The 27,024-nt window shown below is 48.1% G+C and overlaps 1 protein-coding gene across 1 annotated transcript in view; it reads left to right on the top strand.

Moving 5' to 3' along the window:
• ric8a (ric8 guanine nucleotide exchange factor A) overlaps nt 1-27,024 on the top strand; it is a 326,541-nt gene that overhangs the window by 279,062 nt on the left and 20,455 nt on the right. Inside the window, exon 12 of the mRNA XM_055074787.2 lies at nt 6,231-6,292. Coding sequence (XP_054930762.2) covers nt 6,231-6,292 — 62 coding nt within the window. The remainder of the gene's footprint in view (nt 1-6,230; nt 6,293-27,024) is intronic.

Raw genomic sequence — 27,024 nt, 5'->3', positions numbered from 1 at the left:
GTTCGATTTAATGAGGATTTACTGCTGTGGCTCTGGCATTTACGAGGGGCATTGATCAAGATCGTATTATTGCTCTAAAGAAGCAGAGATAGAGCAATGAGACTTGGGCGAGAATTTAACCTGAGCCTGTATTCACATTGTATTGTGCGCCTCTGAGCAAGTCGACATGCACAGTGGTTGGGCATCAGAAAACTGGCTGTCTCTTTATTGTGGTTGCTTTTATATCTTCGTGTGAGAGGGTGCCGCATGCGCAGAAGTGGTTAGGGGAAAGAAGGATGCGCTGCTATCAGCTCGTCTGCTTCCGTGGTGGCCAAGTATGATACATCTCCTTTCCCTTAACAAAAAAAAAATAAAAGGACTTGATGACCACAAGGCACGAAAAAAAAAAGAAAAAAAAAAGCTAGGAGACTTGACAGAAATTTGCTTTGTATTGCAGCCGTTGAGGCTTGTTGCGCTGACGGGTCGACCTGCAGGGCTCTGCTTCCGATGTCTCCACTTTGGGGAAGACCTGTATGTTGGCTTGCGGATGACGAGTTAACCCGGGTGCACTTTGGCCTTGTTCTGGAGGCTCCTGTCTTTCATTTTGTAAGCTACTATTTTCAGCGTTGCTGTTGTCATCTTCGTCTACCCTGCGGTATTTTTCCCGCGTTTGCAGCAGGTGTTGTCTGTTCCTCCTTAGAAGCCTTCCATCCGCCGTCTCCAAGATGTGGAACCGGGGAGCCGCTTCTTGAAGCACTCTTGCCTTACGTGACCAGTTGTCATCCAGTATGCGTACCGTGTCTCCTTGCTGCAAAGGGTGCAGCGTTTTGCCCGTGGCCCGCTGTTGATGCTTGACTATTGGGCATCCCAGCTCAGTGCTGTATTCTGGAACGTTGGTGCGCAGGCGCCGTCCCTGTAACAGTTGGGCAGGTGAATGGCCATCCTCTAGTACAGACACACGATAAGACAAGAGTCCTAACCAAAAATCGTCGCAAGATTCAGTGGTCTTTTTCATAATGCGCTTAACTATCTGTACTCCCTTTTCAGCAGGTCCATTTGATCTCGGAAATCGTGGGCTTGATGTAATGTGCTCAAAATCATATCGCCTTGCAAAGTCTGCAAACTCTTTGGATGCAAATTGAGGCCCATTATCTGTAAGTGCTTGCACAGGGATCCTGTAGCGTGCGAATATCGCGGATGTTTTTTGTACCACCTCATGGGCCGTCATTGTAGATAACTTTTCCACTTCAGGAAAATTGGAGTGCACATCGAACACTACTAGATGCTCTTCCCCGGCAAAATGGAATATGTCGATGCCTACTCTGTACCACGGCATACTAGGTGTGGGCGCGAAATAAGGGGCTCGGACTGCTGCTTGTACGCATATTTCTGGCATGCGTTGCACGAACGAATCATTGATTCAATGCTGCTGTCTAGTCCAGGCCACAAAATAAGAGCGCGCGCTCTTGCCTTGCACTTATTCATACCCAGATGACCTGCGTGTACCTTTGTTAGCATTTCGCTCCTCATGGACTTGGGTATGACAATTTTGCATCCTTTCAGTAGTATCCCGTCAATGACAGATAGCTCAGCCGTAAACGGACGTAATTCCCCTTGAACCGTTGTTCCACGCGACAGTTGATGCATTACAGCACTCAGATAGGGATCCGATAGTGTCTCGTCCTGAAGGCGACGTTTTGTTGATGGGGTTACCATGCACGAGACTAGACGAACTGCATGGACCTCGATGTCCTCCATTGCTTCCGGGTTTGGTGAAAGGGAGGGCGCATGGGAGAGCATGTCAGCCAGGAGCAGGTCCTTTCCAGGAACGAACTGCAAGTCATAATTGTATTTTAGAAAGTGAACAAAGAAACGCTGTAGCCGGAGTGGCATTTCTCTGATGTATTTTTTTGCAATGGCCAACAACGGTCGGTAATCCGTCTCTATGAGGATCTTGCAGCCATAAGTAAACTGGTGAAATTTTTCGCAGGCAAACACTATGCCAAGCGTTTCTTTCTCGATTTGCGAATATCGCGTTTCGCTATCAGTTAGCGTTCGCGAGGCGTACATCACTGGGCGCCATTCATTCTGGTGTTTTTGCAATAGCGACGCGCCAATGCCGATGGCTGACGCGTCTGCCGAGATCTTTGTTTCTTTAGTTTCATCAAAAAACGCCAGGAGCGGCGGCGATGTTAATGCCTCACAGACGTCTTGCCACTCGCGCCGATGGGCAAAAGTCCACTCAAAAACCGTATCGTCCTTGACAGGGCTTCGCAGCAACGCCGTTTTATCGCTTAAGCTGTGTACATACTTTCGGAAATAGTTGACGACACCCATCATTCTTCTCACGGCATTTTTGTCTTCCGGCACGGGCATGGCTTGGATGCCTTCAATCAACTCGGGGCTTGGGCGCACGCCGCCTTTATTGATTATGTCACCTAGAAATGTTATCTCCTTCATACCAAACGCACATTTTTCAGGATTAAACGTGAGCCCTTCTTTTTCTGCCTTTTCTAGCGCGGCACGCAAACGTTGGTCATGCTGGGTTTTGTCAGCACCCCAAATGAGGACGTCGTCGACGTAAACGCGTACTCCTGGGATACTTTCAAAGATCTCAGTCAGTGTCTTTTGAAAGACCTCACTGGCAGACGAAATGCCGAACGGTAGCCTTAGGAACCGATAGCGCCCGAAGGGAGTGGCGAACGTGCAGACGCGCGATGTAGCTTCATCAAGGGGTATCTGATGAAAACCAGAGTTGGCATCCAGTCGCGAAAAAAATCGAGCACCTGAAAGCTCACTTTCTATATCTTCGCGGGTAGGCATCGGGTAGTGCTCACGTAATATATTTTTGTTTACTTCTCTAGGGTCCATGCATACTCGGAGAGCGCCGTTCTTTTTTCTTACCACAACCAGAGGACTTACCCATTCGGTGGGTTCTTCTACTTTGACGATGATGGACACCTTCTCCATGCGTGCCAGCTCGTCACGCAATGGTTGCTTCAGTGCCAAAGGTACTTTTTGAGCAGGTTGTACGACTGGAACCGCGTCTGGTCGCAGAACCATTTTGTACGTTCTTTGTACGCAGCCCGTTCCATGAAAAAGATGTGCAAATTCTGTTTCTGGCCCTGCATTTCCACTTCGCTTGACTGAGTCGATGTTTGCTGGGACAATGCCGAACTCGATGCATGTGCTCAAGCCAATGATCGCTTGGCGTACTTTCTTGATGATAAAGAAGGCAGTATCTCTCGTGGTACCGTTCATCTCTAGTGCTTTAGTGGCGACACCGAGATGCTTGATCTCGGAGCCGTTGTAGGCAGTCAGCACTGCTGCACTCTTGCGCAACGTGTTCACTTTTGAGATGCGCTGAAAAATGCTAAGCAGAATCAAGTTGGCTTGGGAACCAGTATCGACTTTCAATTCTATCTCGTGACCAGAGACCTTGCCACGCACTGTCCAGTCTTTCCCTGGTTTTGTGCATACGCCACAGATTCTGACGTCAAGGACATCAAAGCTGTCTTCACGATTTTCCTGAATGCCGTGAACTTGCGGGTTCTTGCAGCACGATGAAAAGTGATTCTGCTTTTTACATGCGTAGCAAGTTTTTCCGTAGGCTGGACATTGCCGTGGCGCGTGCGCTCGACCACAGTGCTTGCACCGGCCTTTTTGTTCTTTGCCGCGTTCATATCGGCGAGTGGAGTCTACTTGCACGTGTTGTTGGCCCATGCAGCATTTTGTTGTGCCGCCGCTTCAGCTGCTTTGCATATGTTCTCGGCTTTTTGTAGAGTCAAGGTTTTGTCCCGCAACATTTTCTCTCGGACAGTCTTGTTATTAGTCCCGAATACAATCTGGTCCCTAATCAGAGACTCTTCAAGGGTCCCGAAATTACAAAGTTTGGCTTGTGTCCTCGGGTCACGTACAAACCGCTCGAATCGCTCTCCTTCATCTTGGACTCGCATACGGAACAAATGGCGTTCGTAAACCTCGTTTCCTTGCTCAATAAAGTATACGTCAAACTTCCGCACTAGTGTCTCGTAGTCATCCTTGAGCTCACCTTCGGCGAATGTGAAGTTGTTATAGACCTCAGGCGCTTCGTCACCCGCGGCGCTCAGGAGGATGGCCGCCTTGACCGCTTCTGTCTTGGGATGGTCTGTCGAGGTAGCCATCAGGAATAGGTCCAGTCTTTGCTTGAAGAGTTCCCAGTTCCTTCTGACATTGCTGGTCAACTGTAGTGGGCAGGGCAGTTCTAAGGAGTCCATGGCTTGCTTCCTGCCGCGCGGCTGCGGGCACTTCTGACATCATGTATTGTGTGCCTCTGAGCAAGTCGACACACACAGTGGTTGGGCATCGAAAAACTGGCTGTCTCTTTATTGTGGTTGCTTTTATATCTTCGTGTGAGAGGGTGCCACATGCGCAGAAGTGGTTAGGGGAAAGAAGGATGCGCTGCTATCAGCTCGTCTGCTTCCGTGGTGGCCAAGTATGATACACACATTAAATTGCTGCACTATTTGGTCAACAGATGTCTGCCAGACAGAAAGCATTAGAGCCTCCACTTGTACATCAGTTTGTAGTTTGACCATTGAGTGACCATGGGCTGCTTCATCCTTAATCATCCAGGCTTGTTCGACTGCATTGAAATCATCTCTACTGTGACCGTACATTGCCACCTGCTTGGCATGAATCTCTTTACCATTGTGTCCCTTGAAATGCAAAAAGTGAATCACTGCTTGTGCTTTTTTCCGAGTGGACACGGCCATATTTGTTTTGGTGTTGGAAAAATTTACCGCTGTACTATGTACGAAACAAGTGTTATGTCCCATAGAAACTCAAGATGTGTTCCGATTTTCTTGCCTATCAGGTGCACCTGTCCGAAATTTATGGTCACAGTAATACAAAATTTGTCAATGGCCCTTGATAAAAGGCAGCCAAGTGGACCATAAGCCAAAGTGTTGCAGTCGGTTTGCTAATTGGATAAATGGGTCTATATAGGATCAACTAGAAAAGCATTATTACGTAGTGGGCATTCTCATAGCATGATTGTTGTGTGACATTCCAACACCAATAACTTAAGGCTATTGTGTTTACCCTAATTTGTAATGAAACTACATTTAAACCTCGATATAATTGAGTAGGTGAAATTGGCAATTTGCTTCATTATATCGAAATTTCATTGTATTGATATTCGACCTTTTATTAAGAACAATTGCCAATAAATGTTTCTTACAAGGAAAAGGGACGCAGGATTTTTGGAATTATTGGGCAGTCGAAAAAAAGCAAATTTGAATGAGAAAACAGTTCATTTTGATAAATTTGGGTGTTGGCGCAATGAATGATGCGGTTTCATGCACGTCGACGATTTCTTCATATTAGCAGTGCAAATTAAGTGAAGCCAGCCACGTTTTTCCGTTCACTCAGCCCCCGCGGCTGATAGCGTCGCCCGCACTGAGACGACAGTATCGCGAAAAGTGCTGGCAGCAGGGAGCGAATGCTTCGTCTCTCTCTATCTCCAACGGGTCGCCGAAACATGAGATTATGCAAACTCCAATATTAAATGCGCAGTAAGACAGCTTACATGATGCCACTCCGTCTCGGCATGGCCACTCTTTGCACACGAGGCAGATTACCTCCTTTAAAGCAGGGTTCGCGGATGCATATGCGCCGAGCTGCACTACAGCCATGCGCAGCCACAGGCCGAGACATGCACCAAAAATCGTGGCTGCACCAACTTACCCCTTCCCCCTTTGCCTGTGCGGGAAGGTGGCACTCGAGAAGTCGCCGGCTTTCATGTCTCACCCTCGCACGCTGTCACTCACACCTAAAGCACAAAGTGCACAGGGCCGACAGGCTCTTGTTGGACTTGGACTTTATACAGAACATGTTGCGACTCCACTTCAGCGAGTTGCTTTTGTCACACCGCAAGCAATTTGAGAGGTGCGGTTGCAAGCAGCCGCTTGTAATTTAGCCATTTGACCATCTGCACCCACGGAAGTTTTCATTTATTGCCTCGGCATTGCTTTGCAGCGAAAGCAAAATTTCATTATATTGAAATCGCATACAAGCATACTTTGTTAAATTAAGGTTCTGAATACATGATGTTCTATGGACAAGAGGTTACAAAAAGTTAAACACTTTGTTATATTGATAATTTAGTTACATTGAAATTCGCTATATCAAGGTTTAGCTTTTATTGTGGGCTCATCATGCAAAGCTTAAAACTATACAAAAGCAACGAAGTTGGTTGTCTTGTGCTGCAGGTGCTGCCACCGCTGAGAGATGTCATGAACCGTCCTGAAGCAGGCAACACCTTGCGCAACAGGTCAGTGTTTTATGCTTACATTTGGATGATTTCACCCTTTAAGAGAGGGCTTTCATTTGCAGATGAGAATGAAGTGCCATATTATTATTAAATTTGAGGTGCCTAATTTTTTTTTTATGACACATTAACCAAAATTGAAGACAAAGATGATTTGTGTCTGATTAAGTCACAGACACTTTGGCTGGCTCCGTTGTTCACCTTGTGAAAACAGCTGGGACTGCATGCACACCAGTCACATGAACACTGTGCAATATGGGTGAAATAAGCGAATGCAGACACAAAGTTCTAGAAGAAGTGTGTTCCAGGAATGTTGGAACAATCGTTTGTGAGATAATGACACTGACTGAGGACTTGTTCCATATGGCAAGGTTGGTATTTGAAAATGTAGTCATACAGTCCTACTACTCTTTGGTTTGTTTCAATAGTGCTTGCACATTGTCTGTCTAAAACTCTCATTAAAATGGCAGCTCTTTGCACCCGGTGGCAACACTTGTGTGGCAGCACAGCAAAAGCTACGGAGCCCAAGGAAACATATTTTTCTGCGCATCTGCATGTAGTCTGTGAATGTAACGGGCAGCTACCTAGCGTGAAGCGAACCATACCAATTATTTGTTTTATTTTTTCCTTCAAAATTTATTTTATAACAAATAATAAGCTTGCTTAGAAAAAGGATTTATGTTTCTTCCTGTTCCTGGTTTCCTAGCTTTCCGGTCTTCATGTCTGGTTTTCCTGGTCCTATATACTGCCAGAAAAATGTCTGCACTACTTGGTGTTGTAAAACAAGAGCAGAAGCTTTGCACGTACGTGTGCTTATGCATAGCTTTGGCTGTGCTGGCACGGAAAGTTGTCGCCAGGTATAATGTTGCACACGCGAAATACATGCGGTGCAGTGTTTCTAAGTGTGGCTATGCTCCACCCACTGTCAAGCACACTAACTTCCCTCAGGGCTGCTACTTGAAAACATTACTTGTTGGGCTGGTACGTCTGACATGGTATAACTGTTGATAGTTATGCATTAGCATTGAATCAATACAGTGACACAACGTATTGCCACCATCGAAACAAGTCAAGTATGAGGCGTGTACTGCAGCAGGATTCCTCTTTCCTGCTTCCTTAAGAACACACGATGCCGTCTGGCACCGCCGGTGCGGGCGAGTGCTGAGAAACGCGTCATGAGGCAGCTGTGGTCCTCTCGCGCACTTCCTTTTGGATGCGCTGCACCATCTAGTGACACTGCCGAGAAGTTCGCGCATGGCCTCCGAAGCGAGAAGCATGGTACACCTGAGAACACTGGGAATTGTTCCCTCACTAGCTGCACATGCAGTGGCGCGTACTCAGTGACATAAATTGGCAAATGGTTAATTGACGAGTGGCATATACCCAGTGCATTTGTGGTGCAGCTCATTAAAGCATTGGCATGAAAGGTGTTCATTGATAGCAGCACATTCCCAGTGAATTTGTGGTGTGCAGCCTACCAATGCTGACCTTGAGAAACCCTTGAGACATGGGTTTGATTTCGCTCAGCATCTAAGAAATTCAAGGGATCAATTATCAAATCAATGGTTATATGCTTGAAAGAGTCCATCAGTATAAATACCTAGGCATAACATTTAGATCAGATCTATGATGGAATACCCACATTGAAAATGTCATTTCCAAAGCTTTTAAAACACTCTGGTACCTGCAACGCACTATGCAAAGTGCTACTCCGGATGTACAGTTGAAAAACTGCACCCAACTGGGACAGAAGAAGCCAGAGAGAATGAAAGCGCTGCGAGCACCAAAGAAGACGCATGCTGTGTGCGGGCTGCGTTTTCAAAAGTGAAGATGGCTTCAGAGGAAAGACTGCAGTTGGTTGGCATGTCCCAGTACAAGAAACAGGGGAAGGAGTATCTCAAAACCGCACTGCTTGGCCGATCAGAGAATCCCCTCCTGTGGTGGTCAACCTTGGGCTGCCAGCTCTACCCTGCGGGGGCTATAGTCGCGCAGAGGTACCTGCAAATTCCAGCTTGGCCATGTAGTATCTAAACACGGTATTCTTCCTGACGCCGCCAAGCTCCATGTAGTTGCTGATTTTCCCAAACCTTCCTCCGTAAAAGAACTTCGCAGCTTCCTTCGCCTGTGTTCTTACTTTTGCTGCTTCATTCGAAATTTTGCGTCCATCACCACACCCTTGAATCAGCTTCTACGGAGCGATTTGAACATTACGCCTGGTCGTGTACTTGTGACGATGCCTTCCAATAGTTGTGTCATCTACTTACCTCGCCGCCTATACTGCGTCACTTTGACCTGACAGCTCCAATTGAAGTGCACACCGATGCCAGCAGTGTTGCACTCGGCGCTGTACTTGCGCAGCGCAAATCTAGATTTGACGAGTACGTCATTGCATACGTAAGCCACGCCCTCACCAAAGCCGAGAAGAATTACTCCGTTATGGAGAAGGAATGTTTGGCCATAATCTGGGCACTTGGTAAATTTCGACCCTACCTCTATGGCCACCCCTTTGACGGGATTACAGACCACCATGCAATTTGTTGGCTGTCCATGTTGAAGGACCCTTCAGGTCGATTAGCTCGCTGGGCTTTGCAGTTGCAAGATTTCAACGTGCATGTTGTCTACAGGTCTGGCCACCGCCACACCGATGCCCTACGCGCTTTCCCGTTCGCCCATGTTGACCGAAAGCGATGCCTGCCTCTCTGCCGCTGACCAAGTATTTTCCTTCCCAGCAGGCTGCGACATGGCTTCGGAGCAACGCAAGGATGCCTGGATTAGTGCTCTTATCTGCCTTCTTTCAAACCTGTCGACTGTTCTCTCACCTTCTCGAGCTTTGCGCCGTCAAGTATATCACTTTGAAATTCGGCATGGACTTCTCTATCGCCGGAATTACGCCTCTGACATCCGTAAGTGGTTGCTGGTCATACCTCGACATCTTCGTGGTGAAATGTGGTCTGCCTTCCATACTGACCCGCAGTGTGCACATGTGGGTGTCTTCAAGACGTACACCTGGCTTCGCTTCATGTTTTATTGGTGTGGCATTTACACCTTTGTGTGCAGGTACATTTGGTTGTGCCCTCAGTGCCAACGCCGCAAGGTTCCCGCTCAGCATGTCTCTGGTCCACTCCAGCCAATCCTGTCTCCTGCCAGGCTCGTCGATCGCATTGGCATTGACCTGTATGGACCCCTTCCGAGCACGGCTTCCAGAAACCGCTGGATAGTCGTCGCCATCAACCATTTGACATGATACGCAGAAACAGCCACTCAGCCTGCTGCCACCCCTCGTGATATACCATGCTTCCTCCTGAAAAACTTTACTCTCCGTTACGGTGCACCTCGCGAGCTTTTGAGTGATAGAGGACGTGTCTTCCTCTCCGAAGTCGTAAATGCGCTCCTTCCTGAATGTCGCATCGTTCATCGCACTACCACCGCCTACCATCCTCAAACAAATGGTCTGACGGAAAAATTTAACCGCACCCTTGGCGACATGCTCTCCAAATACATCGCCTCTGATCACACTTATTGGAACCTCATTTTGCCATTCATCATGTTCGCCTTCAGCACTGCACCACAGGCGACAACAAACTTCTCCCCATTCTCCCTCTTATATGGCCGCGAACCTTCGACTACCCTTGACACCATTCTTCCGTACAGACCCGACTCATCCGAATGTATGCCCATCTCCAAAGCTGCCCACCGTGCAGAGGAATGCCGTCAGCTCACCTGTTGCTTTACAGTCGACCAATGGCAACAAAAATCTCGAGGTGACGAACACCTGCATTGTCATTTTCGTCCGGGCTCCCTTGAGTGGCTTTGGGTTCCTTCCATTCCTGCTGGACTCTCATCCAAGCTTGTCTCCAAATATCAAGGGCCCTACCTGTTATATTCAGTTTCGTTATTCATTTCAGTTCTTTATTCCCCAGGGGGCACTTCTGTTCTTCATTATATATATATTGGTTGTATATGTTAAATAAACGGCTTTTTACTTCGGGGCAGCTGGAGTCTGACTTCCACCTTCGGTCAATACCACATTGGCGACGAGGATGTCGAGAACGTACCCCCAGCCCCGCTGCGCCGTCTGTATCCGCCCACCATGAGCTTCACCGGGCTTGCTCCGCCACCATTTTTCCTTCCGACACCCGGCCGTCCCTCATTGCCATGGGAGCAGTGGGAGCAGATGTTCAACGTGTACTTGCTAGCATCTCGAGCCCCCGAATACAAGCCAGAGCAACGCAAGGCTATTCTTTTGCATTTTTTGGGGACGGAGGGCCAGCATAGTTATCAGACGCTACATGCAGGGACAAGTGCCGCAGCACCGGCCGCGCTAAGTGCCGCAGCACGCGCCGATGACAAGTCTGTCGTGGCCCCTCCTGACGAATACGACCCTGCACTCGCCGCGTTACGGCACCAGTTTTCGACGTCGCGCAATGTTATTATCATCGAGCGTCATCGCTTTCGGCGCCGCAGCCAACACACAGGCGAGTCCGTTCATGACTTTGTTGCCGCTCTACGGGAGCTAGCGTCACATTGTTCGTTTGCCTCGCAAGATGATGCTCTGCGGGATCAATTCGTTGCGGCGTAGCTTCCACTCGCGTACGTGAGTGGTTACTGCTCGAGGGTTCCACACTTTCATGCGAGAATTCTGTTCGAATTGCACTTCAGTTTGAGCAGGTGGCTGAAGAGCTAAAGGAGCTTTGTGCCTCGGTCGAAGCAATTTCATTGCGGCAGCGTCGAAAACCATCGTCGCATTCTTCAAAAAAAAGGAATTCACAACCGGCAGCCATCTTAGAGCAGAATTTAACGAGGAGCGCGGGCGGCTCACGTGCGCCGCAGTGGAACCGAGAACAGAGTAGCCGCTCCGGCTCGCCACATTGTTTCCGATGCGGCTCGCGGAACCACATCGCGTCAGCGCCGCAGTGCCCAGCACATGGCAAGACTTGTTCATTTTGCAGTCGCAAGGGCCACTTTCAAAGGGTATGCAACCGCAAGCTAACCCAAATGCAAGGCCGAGTCCGTGAAGTTGAATTTCATGAAGATGTTTCGTCATCCAGCAGTGCTGAGGAAGTTTTGACTGTGCAACGTTCCGCGCGTAGCAGAATTCATGTTCAAGTGCAAGTCGCGAATGTCACTGACATTCCTTGTTGATTCAGGGTCGTCTGTTTCAATCCTGTTGGAGCAAGAATTCAGTCGATATTTTCAGAGCGTTCCGCTCCTGCCTGCTCCGCATCTTAGTCTGTTTGACTACTCTCAACGGCCGATTCCAGTGCTAGGTTGTTTCCAGGCAGACCTTCGGTTTAAAAGCCGCACAGCGTTGCTACGTTTTTATGTTGTTCACCGAGGAACTTGTCTGATCGGTCTTGACGGCATTAAAGCCTTGGATCTTCGCATTGAGGGTTCTGCTCTCAAGTGCTTATACACGTCCGTTGCTCTGTAGCCAAGTGTTGTTGACCCGCTATCCTGTTCTATTTCCACACTGTCAAGCACGCAGCCCCGTAACAAAGCTCTTTCACCAGCCTTAACACATGAGTTCAGTTCACTTTTCAGTCCAGAGTTGGGTCTTGCTAAGGGTCTTGCCGCATCAAGACACGGCAAGGCGTACCGCCTGTAACTTCGAAGCTTTGCCGTCTGTCATATTCTCTCCGGTCACCAGTATCAAATGAGCTTCAGAGGTTGCTCAGCCTTGACATCATCAAGTGGATCGATGCTTCTGAATGGGTGTCCCCCATTGTTGTTGTTAACAAGAAAGATGGTAGCATCAGGATATGTGTAGAGCTTCGAGAGCCGAACAAAGCTATTGTTCCAGACAGTTTCCCATTGCCCCATACAGAGGAGCTGCCTCACTCTTTGGTAGGCGCTACACACTTCTCCAAACTTGACTTGGCTTCCGCTTACCATCAGGTTCTCTTGCACCCTGACAGCAGGGATCTGACAGCTTTCATCACTCATGATGGCCTTTTCCGTTTTAAAGGAGTGCTTTGGGTTGGTTTCTGCCCCAGCGGCATTTCAGAAGATGATGGCGAAAATCCTTGACCGCTGCCCTGGCGTGTGTTGTTCTACATTGCTGATGTCATCATTTTTGGCAAGACCGCAGAAGAACACCTTTCAAACTTGAAGACCGTGCTGCAAAAGATCAAGAACGCAGGTCTGAAACTGAACAACAAATGCCTTTTCGACGTTCCAGAACTTGCCTTTCTAGGGCACAAGGTCACTGCACGTGGTATCTCGCCACTTCCAGAGAAAGTAGACTCCATAGTTAATACACCACTGCCAACTGATGTGGCCACCCTTCGTTCGTTCCTGGGTCTCGTAGAATACTACTCCAAGTTTGTTTCACACTTGGCACAAGTGGTTGAGCCTATGAGAGTCTTACTTCGCAAAAATGAGCCATTCATCTGGTCTGCCGAAGCAGACAGCAGTTTCCGGAGGGTCAAGGAAATGCTTTCGTTGAGTACAGTCCTCCAGATGTTCGATCTGTCATTGCCAGTCATTGTGTCGACCGATGCGTCCGACTGTGGGCTGGGAGCAGTCCTGCAGCAACAAAGTGGCCACGAGCTCCGCACAGTCGCTTTCGCATCTCGTACACTGTCGCCTGCAGAGAGAAAATATTCAGTCGGTGAACGAGAAGCTCTTGCGTGCATTTGGGCGTGTGAGCGATGGCACACGTACCTGTGGGGTCGCCATTTCACAATTCAAACAGACCACCCGGCACTGGTGTCCTTGCTGTCGTCACAAGGACATGGAAGACGCCCATTCCGAATTGCACGCTGGAGTGCACGACTGCTTTGCTACAATTTCACTGTTGAATACCGCTAGGGGTCCATAAATACTGTAGCAGATGCACTTTCTCGGCTACCAGCACCTACCTCGGAGACATGATTTTGGCTTCTAGCGCGAAGTGAAACACGGACACAGAAAGGAGCAGACAGGACGAGCGCCAACTCTCAACTAAATTTTTATTAAAACGAAGAACATATATATAGGTGATTGCAAAAACCGTAGCAAAAGAACATGACAAGGTAAAAAGCATCAGTTTAACATATCAGGGGGTATCGGAGTCAAAGAACAAAAATTACTTCAGATTAGTACACGTATTGCGAAGGTACTGAAATTCGCAATCTAACAGAGACAACGAAGCATGACTGACGCAAGTGTCTCCTAATCTTTTTATGTGGAATGCCTCGATAATTTCCCGCGTCGTTTGGCATCTGCATCTAGAAAGAATTTTCGTGTCTTCAAAGAAAGGTTTGCAACCACAATCGAAACAATGTGCCGCTAAATGTGATGCATTGGGGTTGTTTAGTGAATGTTTGTGTTCTTTTAGTCTAATGTTAATGCACCTGCCACTCTGTCCAATGTAAGCTTTCCCACACTCGAGTGGAATCTGATAAACTATACCCGTGTTGCAAGGCACTTAAGGGGACACATGTTTAACTCCGCAATCATCTTTTCTTTTTTTTTTTTGCCTTCCTGTTCAAGTCTCCTATTTATCAAAGGGCACATGTTAGACTAGAAGCCAAAATCATGTTACCGTACCAACTCGCCCAACTGTCTATCCTTTTGCCTACCTCGGAGGCAGAGATTGCTAAGGAGGAAGAAATTGTCTCGTTCATTGAGCCAGCCTGCGTGACTTAGGAGAAGTTCAGGCAGGCCGCCCTCGACGACAGTTGCCTGGAAACCATCAAGTCATTCGTGCTGAGTTCCTGGCCGCCAAAGAAGTCCATACCAGAAGAGGCGAAACCATTCTACGCCATTCGGGAAGAACTTTCTGTTGTCGATAACCTGCTTCTGCGTGGAGAGCGCCTCGTTGTTCCGTCCTCCCTCTCGGCTCAGATCATTGGCACCGCGCACGAGACACATCCAGGTATCACGCGCACGAAGGCACGACAGCGTGAGTGGTTCTGGTGGCCACGAATGGATAAGCAAGTGGAAACGGCAGTAAAAAACTGCCATATCTGCCTGGAGGCAGATAAGTCCGCCAAAACATCACCAGCACTGTTGCAACCTGTTGAATGACCTGAGCGACCGTGGCAAAAGCTTGGCCTAGACATTGTTGGTCCTGTGGAGCATGCAGCTTACAACAGCAGATTAGCTGTAACGCTTGTTGACTACCATTCTAAATGGCCAGAGGTGTATTTTTGCCGCGAAGTGTCCACAAGCACCGTGAAAGACTTCTTAACAAGTGTTTTTGCCCATGAAGGCTACCCGGAAGAGATTGTTTGTGACAATGGACCTCAGTTCACTTCGCGTAAGTTCATAACTTTCCTGCAAAACAGAGGCATCAGTCTTTCACATTCTTCGGTATACTACCCCCAAGCCAATGGGCAAATAGAACGTTTTAATCGCACATTGAAGAATTTCATTCAAGTTTCACTCCTCGAAAGATGACCACTCCGGCAAGCTGTCACAGAATACCTTGCCATTTACCGCTGTACTCCGCACGCCACCACCGGGGTCACCCCAGCAGTCCTGCTGCATGGTAGAATGCCCCGAACCAGGCTGGATGTCGTGGGTTTCTCAGCACCAGCATTTGCTGAAGACCCAGCCAAGGGGTTGGTGCGACTTCGTCAAAGGGTTAGGCGTCATCAGCAAAGCAGCAAGCACTACACGGACAAAAGGAGAGCTGCCAAGAAGACGAAGATAGCCGTAGGCGATTTTGTCCGTATCAAAAAACCATCCGTTCGGTTCAAGGGAGACTGCACCTTTTCTTCACCAACTGAGGTGATCAAGAGGAGGGGACCAGCCTCTTTCCGACTTGGAGACGGCCGTACGTGGAACGCCTCCAAGTCGGAAAGAGGCTGGTCCCCTCCTCTTGATGGGTTTGTAGAGCAAACATCGCCTGTGAACTATTTTGTCAAGCCTGTCACGCCGCCTACTGACCAACACTGTCATGGTCGTGAAACCGTCCACGTGCAACGCCTGAAGCTGTATTATGACCCCATGATTCTATGTTCACCACGAGTCACCAGGATGGCTCCTTTTCCTATGGGGGGCGATTGTAGGGAAGAGGAATGCCCGGTGCTGCTGCCACATCGCCAGTCATCCGGGAGGCACGAGCTCGAGATTTGCCTGAGCTGCTCTGGTTGAGACACGCTGCCTGCTGCTCTCTTGCACTGTATTCATATTAGATACCTTTATTCTATACCTCCTATTTATCTTTATTATGACTACTGCTACCCTCTCATTAATGCTGTCGAATTTGTCAATGTTACCTGCTATGTCATTATGGATTAGAAATCCTACTCTGAACTGCTTGTGATAGCAGTGGACGTGGCCATTTGTCAGCAATGTATAAGCCTCTTCTAACCACACTAAGGCCAGTGGTATCCCAAACAATGCCTGATAGTTCCTCAAAGAGTACTGCTAGGCCAACTTCTCTCGACAGGGTTTGGATGTTAAACATTGCAAGGGTCAGTTTCCATTGTGAGCTTGTCCGGGTCCAGAGAGTCTTGGCACCCTCTGCTGCGTTACAGGTCGGACTGCCACCTTGGTCAAATGCTCCACAGCTGCTGGGGAGTGAGGGCCATTGGGTAATTGAGTGAGTCATTTTGGGGAGGGAGTGGCCGAATACTGCACCAAGGATGCCAATTCCTGTCCTGGTGAGGGAGTGTCTTGTTGAAGCTTAGCGAGTCTGCCTAGTTTGGTTTTACCTGGATTAGTATAGCTCCACTTGCTCATGGCGTTTTTGCCGATGTCAGGTGTCACTCCAAGCCTGGAGAGATTAGGATCTTACCTTTATAGTAAATGCATGTATACGGTGTTAATAAAAAATATACCTTTGTTCACAACAGCATGCTGGCCTACTCGTTGGTCTCGCTAACTGAATCAGAACTGTTGATCTAGATGGCTAATTCTGGGTTATTGTTGGCCCACAGTCTTCCATGCTTCCCAGGCAGTTCAAGATGCCCGTCTTCTTAAAACTGTGGATGACCGTGTCACATTGAATTGAGCTTTGTCCTTCCAGAATCTATTGGCCAAGCATGTCGATGGTTGGCCCCTTTATCTTGCCTGCCAGAGTCTGGTCATAGTTCCCCTCTGCCATCCACTCTGTGTATAGCCACTGCACAATCTCTTTGAAGGGCTTGTTGATTGGCACATCAAGGGGCTACAGCACTGACGTCAGGTCATTCGGGATCGCATAAAGGTCTGTGAACATCTTCATTCAGAAATGGATGCCATCCTTGAGATGGCTATGGAAACAGTCTACAGTGAGCAGCAACGACACAAAAGCCCCAAATTGCCATCAGAAGGGTGGATTTCGGTGGAACTGATGGTTGACTGGCTCAAGGACAGTCGTGTCTCTGGGCCAGTCAGCCATCAGTTCTGCTGAAATCCACCCTTGGGTGCAAATGTGTTTTTCAGTGGCAAAAGTGCCCTTTGGAAGCATCTTCCTTTTGAACACAACAAATGATTGCAGCTTGCTGCCATCCATCGTTACTGCCAACACAGCGGTGCATCATTGTTTCTCGGTGCCTGTTGTCTCCACATGCACATGCCTGACACCTTTCATCTCCGCGGTGCTACTTCATATCAAAGCACGGAGCGTTTTGGTCCGTGTTGCCAATTTGCAAGAGCAGGAACTTTTTTTCCTCTCGGATCTGAATGCTGAACCAATGAAAATCACAGATCTTGTCCTCGCAGTCTGCTGGCAGCCGTTGGCATAACGTTGTGCGCTTCTGAGGCACAGCCTGTTCTGGAACATGAAATGCATTTTCAAGCCGCTTTCCAAACGCTGTTGGCCTTAAAATCAGTCGCCGACATGAACTCTTGCAGTGGCCTGCACATGGTTCTGGATCAGTTCATGAGATATTGCACAGCCTTCCCCGCAGGGGTGTCTGCATCGGCAGACATTTGGTGTGTTGCGACACCGCATACCCGAGCACATGAGGGTTGGACTCTCCCGTGTGTAGCCATGCATGGCTTAGCTGTGTCTGGGAAAAGGGGGATCCTGGAGGTTGAGCCGATGCTAGGTGTTTGGACCTTTAAGGCCTCCTGGCGGACGCCACATACCTCTTTGGCCTCTGCTTCACATAGACTGCGCCTCCAGACTGACCCATCTGGAGGAAATTGGCAGTCGCCTTTTCCTGTCCCTGTCTTCGATCTTTTTCTTTCTCTCTCACTTCCCATCCTTCCTGCCTTCTAGTCACTTCTTATTTCCGAATTTTTGGGCAGCGAGGGTTAACCTTGTGTGGGTAATCAACCTAGATTACAGCATATTTGGTTATAGCAGTGATGTACTGCTGACGTGTACACAACTTGCACTTATGTCGTCATGTCCCCTTGTTGCGCTCGCTAGTGGGTGGCAGGCATCGCTGCTGAACATAATACTACATACTATGGGATCCAGCTATCCTCCACTTCCTGATCATCCTCCTCAGAAAAGGGGGTGCACCGATGCAACACTAAGCTTTTTCACCCAGCCTTAAGTAACATCCCCGAAGTTCCACTTTGTGCATTGTGAAAATCCAGACAAGACTGTTCAAACAATGTCACCATTTCTCATGTCAAGATTCAAGGTTGCAAGAAACAAGGTTATGTCAAAGTTACAAGGTTATGTCACGGTTACAAAGCAACAAAGATGGCTAATGGTGATTTGCTGCTTTAGCTCAGTGATAGAACACAGCACAGCAAGCTGTCTTACCTTGTGGTGATTGGGGTCAACCCTGTCTCCATTTCTCCTCACCACTCACTTAACACAGTCCATGGAGCAATATCTGAACAAGACCTTTTGGACCTAACTAAAAAAGAACTGCTTCAAGGATGGAAGGAGCAAGATGTAATCAATGTACAGAGAATTAAACTTAGACCCGATAACAAAGAAATACCAACACAGCTCCTTATTCTGACCTTCGCCATGAGTAACCTACCAGAGTCCATTGAGACAGGCTATATTAATAATCTGAGTGAGACTGTACAGTGGAATATCGATGATACGTTCACAGCTAATACGAATTTCTGGATGATATGAATTTTTCTGTGGTCCTGGCTGAGCCCCATTACTTTGCAACATGTTAGAGAACGGTTGTTACGAATCAATTTTCGACCCGCGTCGGTTGATACGAATAAACGCCGCCCCACCAACAGCCGCGAAAGAGAACAGCGCACAGTCACACGATCTCTCCCTTTCTCTTTTGGTGTGGAGGCACGGACGCGGCGCTGGACAGCATGGAGGCCGCGACTGGGCGCGAAGAGTTGGAAGCGGTGGTGCTTTTGTTGCTTTTGTGCTTTTCCTCCTTTTCCGCATGCCATCGGACGGAGTGGCTGATGTGCTTCAGGCTGTGTTCTTTGTGTTTGTGTTGAGCTATGTTTCACAAGCGGAAAGCGCTCTCCTTTAAAGAAAAATTAGACATTCTTCGAAAGGTCGATGAGGGTCCCAAGAGGAAGCGGACGGAGTTGGCTAAGGAGCTAGGCCTCGCAACGTCAACACTGAGCACAATTGTTGCACAGCGAGACTCTGTCATGAAAAACTTGCTTTCGTTCAACGTCAACGCGAAGCAAGCAAAGAGCGAAGCAAACACGTGAAGCTTGAGGAGACTCTCCTGACTTGGTTTAAAGAAGTAACCGCAGCTGGTGTAAATATTCACGGTAAAGTTCTGCGGGAGAAAGCCGACGAGTTTGCACTTGCTCTGCACATCGATGGATTCCAGGCCTCAGGTGGGTGGCTGCAGCGTTTTAAGACTAGGCACAGTCTCGTTTATAAAAGCGCTTACGGTGAAGTGAAAAAAACCTCGCAAGGCAGTTGTCAGCGACTAGCTAGCGAAGCTGCCGTCACTCATCGCAGAGTATGAGCCTCGTGATGTTTTTAATGCTGATGAGGCAGGTCTGTTTTTTAACCTGCAACCTAGGAAGAGCCTCTGTTTAAAAGGCGAAGCATGCAAAGGAGGCAAAAAAAGCAAAGAGTGCATTACCGTTCTCTTATGCTGTAACGCCAACGGATCGGAGAAACTTGAGCTCACGGAAGTTGGCAAGTTTCAAAAGCCCCGATGCTTCAAGTGCGAGAGTCATTTGCCATGCGTCTTTCGCGCAAACAAAAGGCGTGGATGACGGCGGCGCTGTTCGAAGAGTTTCTGTCACTCCTTGACAGGAGGATGGCTTGCAAGAATAGGAAGATTGTTCTATTTCTTGACCAGTGCGCCGCCCACCCAAGGCAAGTAACGCTTGAAAACGTCAAACTTGTCTTTTTACCCGCGAACACGATGGCGCACCTGCAACCCCTTGACGCTGGAATTATAAAGAACGCAAAGCACCATTTCGAGAGCCTTCTTGTGCGCCACCTACTTACTAAAATTGATCGAAAGGACGAAGGTGACCTGCAAATAAGCCTCTTGGACGCCGTCAATTTTATAGCTATGGCATGGAATCGAATAACGACCGTAGTGAACTGCTTTGACAAATGCGGCTTCTTCGGGAGTCTAGAAGAGGTGCCCCCAGAGCCAGAAGATACAATTGAGGATGCGGAACGGCTTAATGTCGAGTGCACAGCTGATGACTTTTTCATGGCAGATGACAATCTCGCCACCTGTGGTGTGTGCACGGTAGAAGATATTGTCGAAGAGGCCACATGCGAGGCTGCTGATTCTAGCGATGATGGCGACGACATTGACGTGGGCGATGGTGAAGGATCACCACTGGCGGCTGAAACACTGCATGTGCTCGACATTCTGAGGCGTGCTATGGCTGCAAATGAAATCGGCGACGACACGTGCATGCGTTTTTATGGATTTGAACAAAGTCTGCTAAGTGACATGACAAAGAAAAAAAGCAGAAGGACATTAGAGACTTTTTCTTAAGAAATAAATGCTTTTTACGTACGTGTGCTTGAGTGAGTTCACCTCTGACTCTTTAATTTAGCTAGTTTTAATTGTGTTTCAATGATATGAATTTCGGCTAATACGAATATTTTTCGTGACCCCGTGAGATTCATATCATCGAGATTCCACTGTATATACCAAATCCTCAACAATGTTTCCAATGCCAAAGGTTTGGCCACGGCTCACAGAGCTGCCGTGGTCGGCAGACATGTGCTAAATGTGGAGCGAATGACCACCCTGCAGATGACTGTCAAGGCGAACGGAACTTCACTGTGCCAACTGTAATGGAGGGCATGCCGTATACTTGCGGTCATGTCCCAAATGGAAACAAGAAAAATAAATTCTAGGGCTTCAGGTAAAACAAAACATCTCTTTCAAAAAAGCACGTAAGCATTTTTCCTTTGTTCAGCACACAACTTTTGCCAATGGGGCATGTCAGTGGGCGGCACCACCTCGGCCAAAGGCGGCTGCTAAGATCACTAGCTGTAGAAGCCAATGCTGTACTGGCACATATACTCACCAATGACTAGCAGATGATGCCAGAAACAATCCACACTGGACGTGGTGCCGACGAAAACGTGCAGATTCACATTTAAGAAACTTGAGCAGAACAGGTCGGCCGACAGCTTCGAATTGCCTTCACTTAGCAAGCGCACTTGCGGTGCAGCAGCAGAGTCTCCCCACTGAAATCACATGCAAGAGGGCACCACTGAAAGATCTTGCGGCTAATATTGTCATGTGGTCGTGATGTCAAAGAACACAGTAACAATACTGTGAAAGGCAAAACTATCTTTTACTGGGCGAACCTGTGCTCACAAAACAGGCTACACTTAAAGCACAACGAGAGCGGCGAACACAGTCTGTGATTGTCGAAAATCTTATCGACAGGTTAAGCACGTCGGCTTTTATACATCAATCGTCGAATGTTCCAGACTAATCGCTGGGACCCACGTGCCTTCCACAAAGTTCTACATTATTCGCGTCGCGCACACATGCAATCGGATTACACAAGTTTCGGTCACAGACAGTGGATGGAACCATCGATAACATTCCAGAAACTTCCCACACATGCAAGTGCGTCCTGTGCTGTGCGATAACATTTGTTAGGCAGTGAAACGTGTCGCCCAATAAAGACAAGTACACATGTCAATATTGATTCAGTGCTAATGCACTACAGTCAACAGTGATATTGAGATTACTTCTGCTGCAATTTTTAATGCCTTAGCATTCTTTGGGTACTTCACACACTTTCCAGGGGCTACCGTATTTATTCGCGTATAACCCGCACCAAAATGTGAAAAAACGCGTTTAAAAAGTGGGGGTGCGGGTTATCTGCGAATTTTTTCCTTGGGAGGGGGGGGGGGGGGGGGTCGGCTTCACCGCAATGTGCGGCGGCCTCCCCGTGTAGTCCGCCATCCCCATCGTCATCGACGCTTGTCAAGCCGATGAAGGGCCAACGAAAGGCCAGCATTGTTGTGCCTCGCGTTAGGCGCTGTTTAGTGTACTTACACCAGTTTGCACTGTTTGCCTGCTTTGTTTTGGCATCATGAGTGCGACTCGACGACAGTGTTTCACAGCGAAAGAGAAGCTAAAGATTATAGCCGCTGCCGAAGAAATCGGCAACAGAGCTGCTGCAAGACAGCATGACGTCGACGAGTCGTGCATTCGCGACTGGAGGAAGAAAAAAGAGAGTCTCGAAGCAACGAACCGGGACAGGCGAGCGTTTCGGGGTCCGAAGACTGGCGCGTACCCCCACCTCGAGACGCAGCTTGCGAAGTTCATTGAGGAGCAGAGAAGTCGTGGCCACGCTGTTTCGACTGAGATGGCGCAAATGGAAGCCCTGAAGTTGGCCCGGGAATTGAACATTCCACGTGAGTTTCGTGCAAGCCGTGGATGGCTTCAGCGCTTCATGCGAAGACATGGATTTTCTATGCGGCGGCGAACAACCATGTGCCAGCGGCTTCCTGAAGCCTACGAGGAAAAGTTGTTGAACTTTCAACGATATGTGATCGCACTTCGGAAGGAGCACAGCTATTTGCTGTCTCAGGTGGGAAATGCTGATCAAACACCTGTGTACTTTGAGATGCCGATGGACACGACCATGGAAAAAAAGGGCTCCAAATCAGTCAGCGTGCTGACCGGCGGAAATGCCAAGCTGCGCTGCACAGTCATGCTATGCGCTTTAGCTGACGGCACGAAACTGCGCCCGTATGTCATTTTCAAACGCAAGACGCTACCTAGCATTCCACTGCCCCCAGGAATCGTTGTGCGTGCGGAAGAAAATTCGTGGATGAACAGTGGCCTAGTCGGTGACTGGCTTCGAGTAATCTGGGAGCGAAGACCAGGTGCCTTGCTGGCACGCCGGTCGATGCTCGTACTAGATTCCTTCAGAGGCCACTGCACTGATGCGGTGAAGGCTCGCCTTGCCGAGACCAGCACCGACCTCGTCATAATACCTGGCGGCATGACGTCCATGCTACAGCCACTCGACGTGTGCCTGAACAAGCCGTTCAAGGCACACGTGAAGCGGCTGTATGCCCAGTGGATGGCCGACGGCATTTACGCCCTCACACCGACGGGACGCGTGCGAAGGCCTGATATTCCATTGCTGTGCCAGTGGATCGTGGATGCGTGCAAAGCGATACCGGCCGATTTGGTGCGGAAAAGCTTTAAAAAATGTGCGATCAGTAATAGTTTGGATGGTTCCGAGGACGACTACGTCTTTGAGAGTGGCGATGAAGCCTCGGATGGCAGTAGTGAGAGCGGCGACGATTAAGAATCGGATAACCAGTGACGTGGTGGCGGTCGTTTGAATAAATGTTCTGAAAACGAAATGATCACTGAGTGTGAGTTGCATCTTTCTAGCGCTCATTTTTTTTTTCAGGTAAACGTGCGGGTTATACGCGAGTTTTTTTTTTTTTTTTTCCGCCGAGTTCAAAGTTAGGGGTGCGGGTTATACGCAGGGGCGGGTTATACGCGGGTAAATACGGTATCTATCTATCTGTGCATGTTTGTATGTTTGTATCTAACCATTTTACCACCTACTTGAGTCACTGGGCAGTCAGTGTTTGAATGGGTAGCGCATTGGACTGCTGTGCTGAGGTAACTGGGTTCGAAACCAACCATCAGACCAATCTGGTTCACCGAGCATGGACCACTGTTTACATACGTGCTGCTCTTCAACGAACCTCTTTTACGCCAATGTGGGTCACTGTAGATGCACGACTAGGTAAGCACCACTGTTCGAAGAGACACTTTCACACCGACTTGGAGTACTGGGTATGTAAAAAGGTATGTCAGAGTCACAGGTGTGGGCGTCAGGACCGTAGATTGGTGAAATAAACGCAATTCACAGACTCATTCACAACATATATTTTTGCTTAGGACTCACTCAGACTCAAGCTCACTGAAATTCTACTCAGCTGGGCTTTCTCAGTCTCACAAGAATTCTGCTCAGCTGGGATCACACAGACAAATCACAGGTGTGAGCGTCATGACCATAGATTGACGAAATAAATGCAAATTGTGCAGACTCACTCCCAATATGTATTTTTCACTTAGGACTCACTCAGACTCAAGCTCACCAAAATTCTACTCAGCTGGGTTCCCTCGGTCTCAGTCTCATAAGAATACTCAGCCGGGATCACTCAGATGCAGAATGTGTGCCACTCACTCTGTGCTAGTTTCCAATGATCCTCTTCGATGCCAACTTAGGTTACTGGGTATGTGCCACTAGGTGTGTGCCGCTCTTCAATGAACCTCTTTGATGCTGACTTGGGTAATTAGGTAACGTGCCACTAGGAATGCGCGGCCCAAAAATGAAAAAAAGAATCCTTTAAATTTTCCAATACTTGGCAGAACCGAACTCGCGTCACATCATGGACAGCAACCAGGTGCTTTAGCAGGCTGCACCACAAAAACACTGGGTATGTGCCACTTTTAAATGAAAGCCTTTCAGGCCAACACTTTAGCAAGCTGCACCATTAATGCACTAGGTATGTGCCGCTATTCAAGGAACCTTTTGCCAACTTGGGTTATTGAGTATGTGCCATTGAGTGTGCGGCAAGTGAGGGAACAGTCTGAGCGTTCGCTGGTACCGATGTGCCATGCTTCTCGTCTTGGAGGCTACATGCGTACTTCACACTAGATGGCGCAGGGTGTGCAGAAATAAGCACAGTGGAGGAGCCTGGTTGCTGCATGGCGCATTTCTCAGGCGTCATGTATGTCAGAGGCCACGTGCAGACTTTATGGTGGAGGCACTAGGTGGCACCAAGTGTAGTTAGGGAAGTGCGAAAGAGGAGTCCCGCTACAATACACGCCTCATACATACCTCGTTTTGATGGCAATGTGCTGTGTTTCTGTTTCAATTCAATGCTAATGCATTACCATCAACAGTCATCGTCAGATGGGTACTGCTGCAATTCTTTTCCTGTTCTATCGCACAATTGATCTAGTTCAAAAAAATAATCTTGCATTGCAATTTGGGTTTAATGAAGCCATTGCATGCCACATCTGCACTTGGGTAATCTGTAAGTAGCCAGAGACTCGCTCAGCAGTGGTACGCAAAACTTGTGCGATTTGCAGGCCCATGATGGGTGCCGAGTGTTCCATAATAAAATGTGCATGAGGGGCGCTGCTATGCCGAGCGACACAGGCTGGGCATTGTGATCAGTGTATCGTCTATTCCGCAACGTGAGTGACATGTGATCATGGTTGGTATCACAGAGGGTCATACACAGAAGCTGAGGTGACACATGCTAATAACTGATGCTTTTATTCATAATGCATATCCCCCCCTCACCCTGAAAAAAAAAAGCGCATAAATCGCACATACTTAGCTGTCCTGGGCTCAACTATTATTTACCTCACGGTGAAGCACGAGTCAAAAATAGTATGCTTGTTGACTACAAGCTATAAAGACTGCTTGGTTATGCACCTGCTTTTCTGTGAGATGGAATATCCTTCTGCAATCTCCTGCGCAAGCTTTTGTGTCTGAAAATTTTCCACTACACCGCACTCTCGCAACGAGCTAAAAGATTGGAAGTGTGTGTTCCTCTCAATGAATTCTTGTGCACCCTGAGCCGCTCGTTGACTCAATGACCCATTTGCTCGATGTATTTGCTGCCACAGCTCAAGTTTATATCACAGATGACACCCTGTTCGCATGAGGTGAACTGGCTGGTGTGCCGTATGGAGCGTTCGTGTGGTTTTCAGCACTTGCCTATTTCTTTCTAGCAACTCACGGCCGCACACACCTTGCCTAGCTTGCTCTTGGCCGTGAACTCCACATGTACGCCAAACTTAGAAGTCACCTTCTTCAAGCAGCGTGAAATGGTTGTGCTCATACGGGAGCACAACCACTTTCCGACGCTGACGTGTCACTGTCTCTTGCATTCCTTCAATAAAAGATACTTTCCTTTCCCTTGCCAACTTCTCATAGGTGGATCCCAAAACATTTTCTGGGAAGCTCAGCTTCTTCAGTTTTGAACTTGATGGTTGACACTCTCAGCCATACGGTGAACACAATCTGGTTAGAGCTGACTCGAGACATGACTCCGCTATCCTGTTCCTAAGCAATTTGGTGCGGCCTGATCGGAAGTCCAAGAGAGGCTTTACACTCCTGGGAACGTTTGCCGAACCCACGTTTGAAGCGCAGATTCGTGTCCAGGGACCATATGCTTCCTTCACTTGGCATGCCTTCTCAAGCCGTGCCCTCTCTCCTTAAGCATTTTGAGAACATCCAAGGAAGCTTGTAGAAAGCTGCGTTTGTTTAGTAGCACTAGAAAGTTGTCAGCGAGTGCCGTATCTTTATGGCCAAACCTTGTAGATCATTCTCCTGTTCTATAGTGTCCATGGTGTCTTTTAGAGAAGCACGTGTTGAAAAAGAAATAGTGCCCATGCAGACGGTAGTGAAGGCAAGAGAGAAACTGCCCGCTCCCCTTCGAGCCAACAGTCACCATCATGTTCAGCACATGATGGTGATGAAACCACTTACCCCTATCTTGCACCAGCTGACCCGACCTTGTGCCTGTAAATTTCCTAATTCCATTATACCACCTAATGCTCTGCCATCCTCTACTGCATTTTCCTTCCTTTGGCACCCATTCTGTGACAGGCCACTGGTTATATCTACCCTGTGCATTATTACTTTCTAGGGCCATTTCATCCTCTTATATCAAAGTTGAAAAATGCATTTCATGTTAAAATACACTATCTCAGAAATAACTTGCAGCACAAAGTACTTCAGTGCATTCAGAAGAAGCGGAGCTATTAGCAATCAAAGATCATCTTTGATCCCCTTCACTGTGCTTTGCTCCTTCTTCAATGTCTTGCGCTGTGAAGGCTATGGCAGAGTGGGGTGGTGCCCACAACGCTTTGCCTACTGAATGCCACCATGGTGTGCAATTCAAATTTGATTTTGAATGTTCACGTAGATGCCACTACTTTGGATTTTGGCACCTATGACATGCCAAACTCTGAGACTATCCTTTAACTTACGGTTCAGTTCGTGGTGTCTCATCGCTTTGTTGTAGTGTGCTAGATAGTACTCATGGCTGTGTTTTCTCACACCGAGTCCCATGATTTGACAAATGTAACAGTGCTAACACATGCAACCACAAAGAAACAAAGATGAGACACAAGCACTGTACTGTCAACTAAATTTGATTGACGGAAGTTGGACACCTTATATAAGGTGAAAGGCATAGGTGAAGTGGGAGGGAGCAATGCAATTGAGAAAAATGACACTGCATCGATGTACGTACGTGCAGGTAATCAACAGATACAGCAACGGGAAAAAGAAAAACAGAGAAAGGCAAGAGATAGTAAATGCAGCCAATTCAGTATTCGGTCACTTCTAAAAATTCAAGCTTTGCAGCAAATAGCGATACTGAGGAGGTGCTTACGCACTTGCTGCCTTATTTCTTTGTG

Source organism: Dermacentor andersoni, chromosome 4 (genome assembly GCF_023375885.2).
Source record: "Dermacentor andersoni chromosome 4, qqDerAnde1_hic_scaffold, whole genome shotgun sequence".
NCBI lineage: Eukaryota > Metazoa > Arthropoda > Arachnida > Ixodida > Ixodidae > Dermacentor > Dermacentor andersoni.
Note: the sequence above shows the minus strand (reverse complement) of the source record. Positions and strands in the feature narration are given on the sequence as shown.